The sequence below is a fragment of the Neomonachus schauinslandi genome, chromosome 6 (genome assembly GCF_002201575.2).
Source record: "Neomonachus schauinslandi chromosome 6, ASM220157v2, whole genome shotgun sequence".
In the NCBI taxonomy this organism is placed as follows: Eukaryota; Metazoa; Chordata; class Mammalia; order Carnivora; family Phocidae; genus Neomonachus; species Neomonachus schauinslandi.
In genome coordinates, this window is record NC_058408.1 from 27,631,406 (window position 1) to 27,644,822 (window position 13,417).

General features: G+C 49.6%; 1 protein-coding gene across 1 annotated transcript in view; it reads right to left on the reverse strand.

Moving 5' to 3' along the window:
* LGR6 (leucine rich repeat containing G protein-coupled receptor 6) overlaps positions 1–13,417 on the reverse strand; it is a 116,834-nt gene that overhangs the window by 22,311 nt on the left and 81,106 nt on the right. Inside the window, exon 6 of the mRNA XM_021682464.1 lies at positions 12,680–12,751. Coding sequence (XP_021538139.1) covers positions 12,680–12,751 — 72 coding nt within the window. The remainder of the gene's footprint in view (positions 1–12,679; positions 12,752–13,417) is intronic.

Consider the following 13,417-nt stretch of genomic DNA (forward strand, 5'->3'; position numbering starts at 1 on the left):
TCAACAAATATTTGTAGAATGAATACATGAGAAGGTCTAGATAAATGGATTGATGAAAAGCATTAATGGGCTCTTAAGAGTATGTGGCTCAGTTGGTTAAGCGACTGCCTTCAGCTCAGGTCATGATCCTGGAGTCCCTGGATCGAGTCCCGCATCGGGCTCCCTGCTCGGCAGGGAGCCTGCTTCTCCCTCTGACCCTCCCCCCTCTCATGTGCTCTCTCTCTCTCATTCTCTCTGTCTCAAATAAATAAATAAAATCTTTAAAAAAAAAAAAAAAAAAGACCACAGGCTTGCAACGCCTAAAATATTTAAAAAAAAAAAAAAAAGAGTATCTAGGATATTTGGCAGAACATCCTTAAGATTTTGAGGCGGATGTCAGAAAAGGCACTTAGAGAATCTTGAGAGGCACTGTGAGGCTTGCCCAGGGCCCCAGAGACCAGGGGACAAGTCCCACGTGATTTTGCTATCACCAAGCCTTCTACAGTTCACTAGACTCATGTCCAGGCAGCCAAATTGAGTAGTTTCAGCCTTCCTTGGCAGTTTCTGGACAGGAATTCTGCCAGGAATGGCCTACCAGACAGTGGGAAAAGACAAAAAGTAAAAGGCATGTCAGCTAAAAGGAGAATAAAAACTGCAAATGTCAAAAGAAATACTGCAAACTACATACCAGTGGGGTGGCCTGAATTTTCCCATTTGGACATCTATACACATTCAATGACCTGGGTAATTGGCGAAGCCCTGCTTCATTTGGTGCTGTGTAGATGTACTCTCTGGCTCTAACTGTCCAGGGAACATGTCTTTGCAACTCTCTTTGCCCCTGATGGATTCAAGTCAGTGCAATGGATGTTTGTTGCCTGCTCAAAATATGCAGAGCATTCTGCGGGGGAAAGTGGAAGGTAGAGAGATAGGTGAGAAATAGTCCAGCAGGGACAAATGCACAAGACAATCAGATGAGTGGCCTCGGCACGACGTGGCAGGTGCTGGACCTTCAGAGATCACACGGAGTAGGGAAGACCAGGAAGTGTTCGTGGAGATGTGGCATTTGAACCGGATCTTGACAGCAGGGCAGGAGTTCAATAGGTAGAGCGAAGGAAAGGACAGGTGCATCAAGCAAAGAGAGAAATGGTTTATAGGAAGTATGTGCCGTGGAGTTTGGAGAACACGTGGCATAGTTTGGTTGAGCAAAGGGCAGTATTTAGAGGTGAGGCTGGAGGGGTGTCTCCCTGGACTGCTGTATATTCTCCTAACTGGAGTCCCTGCCTCCAAGTCATCCACAGGACACCCTTGGTTGAGCACTGATGATGTGCGGGGCACTAAGTGCTATGCCTGAATGATCTTTTTTTTTTATTCTTATGTTAATCCCCATACATTACATCATTAGTTTTAGATGAAGTATTCCGTGATTCATTGTTTGTGCATAACACCCAGTGCTCCATGCAGAATGTGCCCTCCTCAATACCCACCACCAGGCTAACCCATCCTCCCACCCCCTCCCCTCTAGAACCCTCAGTTTGTTTCTCAGAGTCCATAGTCTCTCATGGTTCGTCTACCCCTCCGATTTCCCCCACTTCATTCTTCCCCTCCCGCTACCTTCTTCTTCTTCTTTTTTTCCTTAACATATATTGCATTATTTGTTTCAGAGGTACAGATCTGAGATTCAACAGTCTTGCACAATTCACAGCGCTTACCAGAGCACATACCCTCCCCAGTGTCTATCACCCAGTCACCCCATCCCTCCCACCCCACCCCCCACTCCAGCAACCCTCAGTTTGTTTCCTGCGATTAAGAATTCCTCATATCAGTGAGGTCATATGATACATGTCTTTCTCTGTTTGACTTATTTCGCTCAGCATAATACCCTCCAGTTCCATCCACGTCGTTGCAAATGGCAAGATCTCATTCCTTTTGATGGCTGCATAATATTGCATTGTATATATATACCACATCTTCTTTATCCTGCCTGAATGATCTCTTAATCCTCACCACAGCCTAAGAGGTATATACCACTATTATACCCATTTTATAGTTGAGGAAAGTAAGACACAGAGATGTTAAATAAGTTGCCCAATCACACCCAGTTATTAAACTGCTGTGCCAGAGACCACTATCTATCCACCAAAATCCATCCTCTCCTTTCTCTATAGTCGCGCAGCCCAATACCATAGCCACCAGCCACGTGTAGCTGTTTAAACGTAAATTAATTATAAGTTAGTAAAATTCAAAGCTCAGCTCTCAGTTTCACTAGGGACATTTCAGTGCTCAAAATATCATGAGGCAAATGGCTACCATATTGGACGCACATATTTAGAACATTTCCACCATCACAGAAAGTTCTGTTGGACAGCGCCATCCAAGAGCAATGGGAGGAACAGCCAGGGCAGAAGGGATTTTTACTTCTTAAAATTTGTTTGAAGTTTATCTTATTTAAATTCAGTTAATTAACATATAGCGTATTATTAGTTTCAGAGGTAGACTTGAGTGATTCATCAGTGGTATATAACATCCAGTGCTCATCACATCACGTGCCCTCCTTAATGCCCATCACCCAGTTACCCCATCCCCTGACTCCTAGTGCAGGATTTTTAAATAGCCAGCCTGTCTCCTCCATGGTCTCTCTACCCTTCCACTAGCTGGATGCCAAAGACAGTGAGGTTGTGGGGATGGCAAGATCCTAAGAAGCCAGGTCCCTGAGTCACCACACGGAGGAGGGCCACTTGACAAGAAGAAACACCCACTTTGGGCTATTATAGGATCCAGAAATAAACTTCTATCGTGTTTGAGCCATTATACATGTTTTGGCCTATTTGTCACACGATTTAGCTTACCTTAACTAATTCAGCATCACAGCCAGGATTTGAACCCTGGCAGTGTGAGTCCAGAATCCACACTCTTAGCTGCTACACATCTGCCAGAAAGATCTTTTTAAAATGCCAGACTGCCTGTGTCGCTGTCCTGCTGAGAAATCTGAAAAGGCCTCCTCATTAGTTACAGCACAAGTTCAAATTCCTGATGCCACATGTAATCTTCAGCTCCATCTACCATCTCGGCCCCACGTGTCTTCCCGGCCTCGTGTGTTTCTTCATGCCCCTCATGCTCACAGCCTGGGATGCCCTTCCCCCCAGCCTTAGCTGTCGAAATCCTAGCCCTCTTTGAAGTCCAGCTCAAATATACCTTCCTTCGCACACCCAACCCCATGCCTGCAGTCAGAATGAATCATTCGCTCTCTTGGTGCTTTTCTGATGTTTTCTCCAGAAACATGTTTAGCGTTAGAATGGTAATAATGGTGGCGGTGGTAATAATGATGATAATAATAATAGTAATTACTACGGAAGAGTCACGAGTCTGGGTGATTTCTATATAGATATTAATTCATTTCATTCCTGTGCCAACCCTTTGAGGTAGATACTACTATCACCTTCATTTTGCATGTGAGAAACTGAGGTACAGAGAGAGGCAATCTGAGCACAGAATGGAAGAGCTGGGACTGAAGCCTAGGCAGTTTGAGTCCAGAATGGGGTTATCTGTGTACGTAGTGTCTTCCCCATGAGACAGGGAGCTTGCTGCTATCAGGAAGCATGTGGGTTTCCTGTTGCGTCTCCTGAAGCCCAGGCACAGGGCCACATATGTGAACAGTCATTGTCAAGGATGACCATCTGAGCTATTGTCAAGGCCTGGAGATGGAGGCTGCTTTGGCCTTTGTGGCTGGCCGCATTGGGGCAGCGTTTCAGCCCCTTGGGATTAGAAGCCATCATGCAGCCTCTTGGCGATCGCAGAAAGACCTCTGCCGGCACAAGTTCCTTTGGTCTGACTTCTCCATTGCAGGGTGGTGTAGGATGCCCTAAACTTCAGCTGGAAAACTCATCCATGGCTTTATAGTCTATTATCTTTAATAGCCCAGAATCAGCCAGAAGCCCAGGAAGAGTTCATTGTTCTGTATGCTGCTCCCAGGAGCTGGGAGCAGCCAGGGAAGGGCTGAGGTTAAAGAAAAATCATTCCCAGCTCCAGCCAGAATTCAGTTGAGAGGCTGCAGCTGTCCATGGCTAACAGCCCCTTCATCTGCTCAGCCGCTTCCAGGCAAACCCAATTAAAACTGATGGCAGAACCACACAATTGGTAAAAGTAGCTGAACAGGTGACCCAAGCCCCAAGCTGTTCAAGGATCCACATCCCCAATTTTCTCCTTTCCATCTGGCTGTGCAGAAATGGCCAACTCCTGAGATCTCTGGGGAGCCTCACCATGGATGTAGAGCACAGAGATGGCAGGATTGAACAATCATCTTTTCTAGCCCCTTCTTTTTATTGATAAGGAAATGGAGGCTCAGAGAGAAGAGGTCAATCACTGCAAGTCCCACAGCCTGGATCTGAAGTTAGGTCTGTTGGCTCTTGGTTTAACATCTTTTCTATAGTCCAGCCAGAGTTGCATCCTAGCTAGGCTCCAAGTAGCAGGGCTGAGAAAAACGTTTTAGGGAGAGTGGGAAGGAGGATAAATGGAGAGGGAGGACCAGGCTTCTTCCCAGGGGAAGAAACTCCTGTGGCAATCTCCTTGGGTGCTAACAAGCATGTCAAAGCCAATTGGTGACAAGGCTAGATGCCTATTTGTGTGTTATGCGTTTTAGAGTAGAAAGAGCTTTGTCCTCTGTGTACCAACAGGATCACCTTGAACCAGTCACTTAACTTTGCTGTCTGTTCCTCACCTATACATTAGGGATGCCCATTACATAAGGCTGCTCTGTTCACCTGATCCAGAGCCTGCACAAAGTAGATGTTCAAATAATGCCAATTCAGGATGCCCGGGTGGCTCAGTCAGTTAGGCGTCTGCCTTCGGCTCAGGTCATGATCCCAGGGTCCTGGGATGGAGTCCTGCATCGGGCTCTCTGCTCAGTGGGGAGTCTGCTTCTCCTTCTGCCTGCCACTCCCCCTGCTTGTGCTCTCTATCTCTGAGAAGTAAATAAAAGAAAAAGGAAAAAAAAAAAACAAATAATGCCAATTCTTTTCCCTTCTTCCTTTTACTAGACATGAGATACCAGAACAGATATTTCTATTCATCGGGCACTGCAACAGCAGACACACAAGTTGGTCTATCTACTCTGCACAACAATAAAGAAGGATTAATATAATTAATTGGGCTTCCACTTACACTTTTATTCTCAAGGCTAACATTTGTGTTTATTATCAGATCACAGATAAGGGCATATGGAGGAATGTGGGTGAGCCTAGCTCCCCAGTGCGAAACACAAAACACAGACGTTCCTGATTGTAAACTCTGAGCCGTTTTTATCTCCCAAAGGCCTGTAACAAAGGCGGGCAACAAATACATAACTTAATTGCTCTTCCCATATTGCAGACTGAGTCTTTATCTTGATCTGACTCCACATGCTCGGGGCAGATGACCTGGCGAGCCAGGAACCAACAAAGACTTTATGACTAACAGCATTGTTTTACCTTCTAAACAACCTACATAAAAGGCCACCCATTAATAAATGCAGCAATTAGTAAAATTGTCCTCAGTTTCTATTGAGAGACACAGACACGCCTTCCTCCTAACCTCCCTCCACCCACGCTTGCTTCCCTGCCAGAAAGAAAACTGAGAAAATACCCGAAGCGATAGCAGCCCCAGTTGTAATGAAAGTTGCCGACCTCTGACACTGCCATTACTTGCTGCCCTGCCCTCATGAAGCACCTGGGCTCAGAGAAGCCCAATCTGCTCCCACACGGGATCCTCTCTGAGATTCCAGGGGGATGGGGATCCAGTTTCTGCCTGGACGAGGCAAAATGGCAGGGCTCACGGACTAGGCTGGGCGCCCAGGGTGCCACAGCGGGGCTACTCTGAAGATTAAGTAACATCCTGAGCTAGAGCACCACCTTTCCTTCCTCCCTTGGCCCGTGTCCTGTCAGCTGGAAGATCATAAGTTATGCATAAGTGTCTTCCAAAGACGATCATCATATTCCACCTAAGACTTCTCCCACATTCTTTGAAGGTGCAGACAAGGCAATGTGGACATTTCATATTCTCACCACCCTCCCCAGAAAAGCCCTAGCCACCCTTAGGAATGGTACAACAGGACCCCATCCTCTAGATGTGGCAGACCCTGAGGCAGCACCTCCCTCACCTGGATGTCATGGGCCCATTAATGCAGGGGACCTGAAGGCTTTGAGACTGCCCTGGTCCAAGCAGGATGCAGCCTGAGGATTTGTCCTAGTGACTTTAACTCACTGATCTAATGTCAGGGTCCTGGGCTTCAAGCACAGGGCTTACGGGGAGGGGACCTTGCCCCAAGGCAAGGATAAGGGACCATCTCAGTGGGTTCAGCCCATGTTCGGGGCTTCAGTTTCTCCATTTGTTTCTCTAGGAAGGGTCTGGGCTGGAGACTCCGCACCGCACTAAGTACGGATGACCAGAGCTGGGATGAACCTTAGAGACTCAAGAGTCTACTGTCCTCACAGGACAGGTGAAGAACCTGAAGCTCAGAGAGGAACAGCGACTTGCCAGGGGCCATAAACCCATTCATGTGTTTAATAAGTATTTACTGAGTACCTTCCTTGTGCCAGGCACCATGTCAGGTGCTACAGAAACTCATGGAGTGAGGGGCTTGGGTGGCTCAGTCAGTTAAGCATCTGCCTGTGGCTCAGGTCATGATCCCAGGGCCCTGGGATTGAGCCCTGCATTGGACTCTCTGCTTGGCGGGAAGCCTGCTTCTCCCTCTCCCTCTGCCTGCCACTCCCCCCCTGTTGTGCTCTCTCTCTGTGTCAAATAAATAAATAAACTCATGGAGACGTGGGAGACAGACAACCAACAACCTAAATAAATAAACAGATAGAGTCGATATCAGATTGGTGAGCGCCATAGAGAAAATTAAGTAGGAAAAGGAGATGGAGAGTAATAGGAAGTGTTGCAAAATAGTGATCAGGGAGGACCTCACTAAAAAGGTGACATGTGGGCAAAGACCTGAAGGATGTGGATAATGAAACAGAAGAACATTCCAGGCAAAGGGAAGAGTCAATGCAAAGGTCCTGAGGCAGGAACATATCCGTCTGGTATATCCAAGGAAGCCACTATGCCTGGAGTAGACTGGAGGAAGAGGTGACAGGGTGTCACATCACCTGGGACCTTGTGGAACTTGTAGGCTTCTTTCCAGAACTTTGTGGAACTTTGGCTTCTTTCCAGAGTATGATGGGGAGCCACTGGAGGGTTTTGAATAGAAGAATAACATGATCTGATTTGTATTTTAAAAGAATCTCTCTGGCTGTTGTGTTGAAAATAGACTGTAGAAGGACCAGGATGAAGGCAGAGTGGCCGAGTGAGAGAAGGATGCTGGCTTGGGATGGTACAGTAGCCGTTGAGGGGTGAGTCATCAGATTCTGGGGAGCCAGGGAGGTGAGGTCAGAACGCTGGCAACAGTGCAGGAATAATAAGTTAAAAAGAAGTCAGGACTCCTGATCTAGAACCCTTTAGTCTCTGTGATAGCAGGGGCTGCAATTTTCTTGTTCATAAATGTTTTCCTAGTGCTCATAGTGATGGCCTGGCACATACTAGCAGCTCAATAAATATTTATGGAATGAGAAAATCCAAAGAAACAGAAAAGAGAGTGGTAATTATTGTTTTTTTTTTAAAGATTTTATTTATTTATTTGAGAGAGAGAGAATGAGAGCACGAGAGGGAAGAGGGTCAGAGGGAGAAGCAGACCCCCCACTGAGCAGGGAGCCCGATGCGGGACTCGATCCAGGGACTCGATCCAGGGACTCGATCCAGGGACTCGATCCAGGGACTCCAGGATCACGACCTGAGCCGAAGGCAGTCGCTTAACCAACTGAGCCACCCAGGCGCCCTATTGTTTCTTTTTTTAAAAAGATTTATTTATTTATTTGAGAGAAAGAGAGCAGGGGGAGGGGCAGAGGGAGAGAATCCCATGCAGACTCCCCATTGAGTGCAGAGCCCAATGTGAGGCTCCATCTCACGACCCTGAGATCATGACCTGAGCTGAAATCAAGAGTCATGGACGCTTAACTGACTGAGCCTCCCAGGTGCCCCTGGTAATTATTGATTCTTATCAGCTCCTCCTTCCCACAGATATTAAGGGCCAGACCTGAACTTCATTTCCTCTCCATGGTGTCTACTAGAGAACCTGTTGCTAAGTGGTTCCCATGGGGTGCCACTAGTGCCCAGCTCCTCACCCCACTCCCTTAACCTCCTGTGTCCCCCCCACCCCGCCCCGTCCACTGCACACCAGCTGACCAGGGTGCCTATGGGAGCAGCAGAAGTTGAGAGTAGAAGCTTTGGCCCCATTGCCAGTGATGAGAATGGTGACCTTGGCCACCCCAAGCCCCAGGGCGGTGGGAAAGGGAATGTTGTACCGGGAAGAACTACTAATAACATGTCATGGTATTAGAACACAAGACAAACTCACTGGGCAGCTCGATTTTCTGCCTTGAGAAGTCATTAGTGGTTCTGAGGGGAAAACCAGAAAAAAAGTTTTATATGGAACAATAAATTCCTCTATAAGCCACAAAACCCCACAAATTTGCAGCTAATAAACCCACAAATGTAAGATGATTAAGAACTGGCGAGGAAAGAGGTCCTCAGTTCTTACAGGGTTAGCCTGGAGAAGCAGTGTGGTCTGACGGGCTGAAGCTGGGCCAAAGGCAGAAAAACTCGGGTTCAAGTCCTGGCTCTTAATGAACTGGATGACCTTGAGTGAGTCAACCACTCTCTGCCTCAGTTTCCTCACCTGTATCACAAGGATGCACAATCCCTGCCTTGTTTTCCTCAACAAGTGGTTGTCGGGCAGGGTGGGGGTGGGGATAAGTGAGCTCTGAGGTGCAACAGCCTTTACAAAACTATTTTTTTTATTCTTAACTGCAGGGAATTATCAGTGGGATGATTAGCACTCGCCTTAAGATTAGAAAGAAAATTGAGAAGATCCATCTGAACCTCTGCCCCACCCATGCACCTGCCAGGAGGGCCCGGCTGCAGAGGCAGCTACAGTGAGTGGGTTGAACTGTAGCTCCCTCAAAAATATGTCCATGTTCTAACCCCTGGAACCTGTGACTACAACCTTATTTGGAAAAAGGGCCTTTGACGATGTAATTAAGTTAAGGATCTTGAGGTACGATCATCCTGGACTAACAGGATGGCATAAATCCAATGACAAGTGTCCTTATAAGAGGAGACAAGGAGAAGACCATGTGAGGACAGAGGCAGAGTCTGGAGGGACAGATGCATCTATAAGCCAAGGAATGCCAAGGGTCGCCAGCAGCCACCAAAGGTGAGACGGAGGCCTGGAACAGATTCTGCCTCAAACCTCTAGAAGGAACCAACCCTGCCAGCACCCTGATTTTGGACTTCCGGCCTCTCCCAGAACTGTGGGAGAATACATTTCTGGGGGTTTTTTTAAGCCACAAAATTTGTGGTGATTTGTTATGGCAGCCACAGGAAAGTATATAGTAGCCATGCCCTGACTCCCTGGGAACTCCTATCCACCTTAGAGAGGGGATGAGTCACCCCATGGACTGCTGCAAAAGGACCTCTGGGCAACACCGTCCCTGCCACCTTAAGACACAATATGAAAAGAAGGAGGAGGAGGAAGGAGGAAGAAGAGGAGGAGAAAGAGGGGAAGGGAGGGGAGGGAAGGGAAGGGAAGGGAAGGGAAAGGGGTGGGACCCAGACGGCCTGGCCTCCAGAGCAGAGGGCATAAGCGAGCCCGTGGTGCCACGGGTGTGTTTGTACCAGGTATCTGTGTGCTGCGGGGGGGGTGCGAGCTGGGAGTGCCCACTGTGCGGGGCAGAGCGTGGAGGGCCTGAGACACACGGGCGCGTGGCGTGTGCCCTGGGCGTATGCATCGCCTGTGGCGTGTGGTATGGGATGGCTGTGTGACCGCACATGCACTGGCCCGTACGGGCCCCTCCTCCCCAGGTGGAAGGGCTGGGTGCTGCTCTCCCTCAGAGAAGCCTGCAGACAGAGCCAAACCACAGCTTGCGCTAGGCGGGTTTGATGTCCCCCCTGCTGCGGAGATGAGAGAGGTCTAAGTGGCAGAGATTTAGGGGCCCGAGGGAGAAATACCCTTCCAGTGAAGACGCTCACATGAAAAGCTCCAAAGTAATAACCGAGGCTGCAAAGTGTGCCAATTATGCAACAATTAAAAGGTTTGACTATCTTTCTTTCTCCTTTTATTCTCCCAGCCACTCCTCCCCCTTTCCACATCTGGCTGCCCCTGCAGGCTCCCCCAGCAAATGCTGGAGGGGGGCGGGGGAGGGATAGAGGATAAAGAACACACTTTTCCCCTTTTTAATTGGAGATCAAAAGTTAGAAGGAGAGCTTATCCCTCAAGGGCAGGGAGGGAAGGGGTGTTGTTGAGATTGAGGCCCTCAGAGGAGGGGATGGGGACAAGAAAGGAGTGCGGGGCAGGTTCCTAACACGGATTCCCAGGCTCTGTATGAACCCTACACACATCATCTCATTTACTCCACATGTCAACCCCATTAAGATCCGTGTGATTAGTGGTATTATATTGCAGATTAGAAAACTAAGACTCATGAAGGCAAATGCCTTGACCAAGGTCACACAGCTGGTAGAACTGGCATCACCCCAGGCTATCTGATGCTAACGGCCATAGACTTTGCTATAAGGCTTTCTCCTGTCTCTCAGCCTTGCCCTTCCCATCTGGACAGTGGGTGCAGGTCCTGGACTTTGTGTGATAACCAAGCACTCTCATAGATGAAAGGTACAGTGGGCACTTAGCGGCAGGATTGCTCTGTAATTAAGCCAGCACCAGCTGAGCCAAATGCCCTGCGCAGCAATCCAGTGGCTAATTGAGAAAGAATTAGGCAGTGTGCCCCAAAAGTGAAGAAATAGCTGCTAGGTGGCTTTTTAGAGGTGCCAACCCACACCCAGTATACATGCCCCCTCCCCACTGGATTTCCCAGCATAACTAACAGCGCTCACACTCCAGGGTAGATAACACTGGGCTCCTTCCCACTCTGCTGATGCCCAGCAACTCCAAACACCATCCCCCCGCCAACTGTTATATCTCCTGAGGGAGGGTGGCGTTGGGGACATGGACCTTAAGAGAACAATAGCCATCCCTTACATCTGAGATCCTCCAAACACCTAGCACATAGTAGATTTGCACAATTCACATTCAACTCAGATGACTAAGGAGAGCAGGGCACTAAGCTAGGAGCTTTCATGGACATTTTCTCAGTTAACACATCCCAGACCTGCTCTGTCCCTAACTGAGGGAGTAACTCTGGAAGCACCATGCCGCTTCCCTGGCCCTCAGTTTGCTAGTATGTTGATGGGGCAGGCTAAGTGCCCAGCTTTAAATGGCCAGCTGTCTGTGAAGGCAGGGGAAGAGAAACACAGAGCCCAGGTCATGCACAGTGGTGGGGAGAGGTTCCAACTTTCCTGACTCCAGGCTGGGGCACATCCTCCCACAGCCCACTCCTGGGCACTCAGTCAGCGGCAGGGTGAGGACGCGGGGAGAGCTAGACCCAGCTCTGCCATTTCTCCTGCTTCAGGCCAAGCCCAAGAGAGCCACTGGGCTCCTGGGTCTCCTGCCCACAGAAAAGAAGAATGGAGCATTGGTCTCGGCCTCCCCGTTCCCTTCCCCTCCATAACCACAAACGCAGACAGCCCAGGCCTCCTGGGCTAGACGTGCCAAATGGTTTTCCCCAAACCATTGCCTCCTCGGGTCACAGCTTGTCTCCCAGCCTTTTCTCCTGGGCTGCTTTGGACTCTTGAAAATCCCTCACCTTGGGAGCTCGGGTGTGTGTCTGGGTGTTGGGTGGGGAGGGGGGAGGTGGAGGTGGGGAGGCAAAAGGCAACGTGACCATGCTCCTGACACCGTGAGCCCTGCCCCAACCTTAGTGGCTCACTCTCGGAGACCGGGGGTGAGGGGGGGTCCCTCTCTCCCTGGTGCTGGTGGCCTGCACCAGGTGACTGTGGCAGCCAGCTCCCTTGTGGGCACTGCGGGACCCCAGCTGGCATGGCCAGCATACTGAGAGAGCCCAGCCAGTTGTTTGCTCAAATGGGGCCCACTCAGCCCACTCTGTGGGGGCTGGCAGGACTCCAGAGGAAATGATGGGAGGGTTTGGGTGCATTCTGACCTTAAATGAATTCCAGGATGATGATGTGTGAATAATATGGCTTTCTGAGAGTCAACAACTTGGGTGCTTTTTATAGTTAGGTCAGAGTGCTGAATGGGCCATCTCCCCATTAAGCATTAGGCTAGTTAGATCCACTGGCAAACTGTACCGGCATGACTCCATGGCATTCCCCTCCCTTCTGTCAGCAGCCACCCTTAAACAGATGTCAAAGCTGCCATCAAGTCAGCCCCACCCCCAAGCCTTCTAGTCCCCAGGCTCAATATCCTCATTCTTCTGGCTCTCCTATCTAAAATGTTCATTATTTTGGTGGTCTCTGCTGGCAGGGATCCTGGATTCCCCCTCTCTGGGCCACCCTGAACTCCCAGAGGCACATTCTACCCACCTGAAGGAGCAAGGAATGCATTCATAGTGACATCCTAGAGAGAATGCCACGGAGGGCCTCGTGGGTGAGCAGGCCTGGAGCCAGGGCCCAGCATCCCAGTCCCGCCAGCTTCTCCCTCCACCAGCCTCCCCTCCTGCCTCCAAGAGTCTAGGCTTTCCTCACCAGGACAAGGCCCCACCACAACCCCAGCACTCACAGTGTCTCCAGATTGTGCAGCCCCTCGAAGCTGTGGGTCCCCAGATGCTGGATGCGGTTGTTATGAAGATGCCTGTGTGGGAAGGAAAGGCACGTCAGAATGGGTGCCCACAGCATCGGGCCCAGGGCCGGGGGCTGGGGGGCGGTGCGTAGAAAGCAGACGGTGACTTAAGTCGGAAGGTGGAGGCAGAAGCATGAACAGACTGACCCCAGTGGTCCAGCCCTTTGTCTCCAGGGACAAAATGATTGGCCAAGACTGACTTCTGAAGTTACAATCTCCAAGGCTATATCAACCATGGGCTATATGGTTTCAACTTCCTATTGAAGGAAAATGTGAGAGAAGTGCCCAAGGCCAAGGCTAAGGTAGGCCCCCACTAAGCTCTTGGAGAGAGGCCTGATGTCAGGGGGGCTCCAGTCTGAGGCTTCTTCTATAGTCCTGCTCCCCAGGACCCAGCCCGCCTGACTCAGTGGCCAGACGCGCTTACGGGAGCCAAAAGCAAACCGCTGTAGACAACATATAATTAAAGGCTAAGCTTTCTGTTATAGCTGGAGAGAGCTGTAGACAGGCTCAGAGATGGGAGACGGGTGAGACCAGAGGAGTCAGGGAAGGCTTTACAGAGGTGGTGATCCAGAGCAGGTCCTTGAAGGGTAGGTGATCTGGACAAGCAGAGGGAAGGGCATTCCAGGTAGAAGTAATGGGGATAAGGGGGGGAGGGGGGAATGAGTACATGCGTCTGTG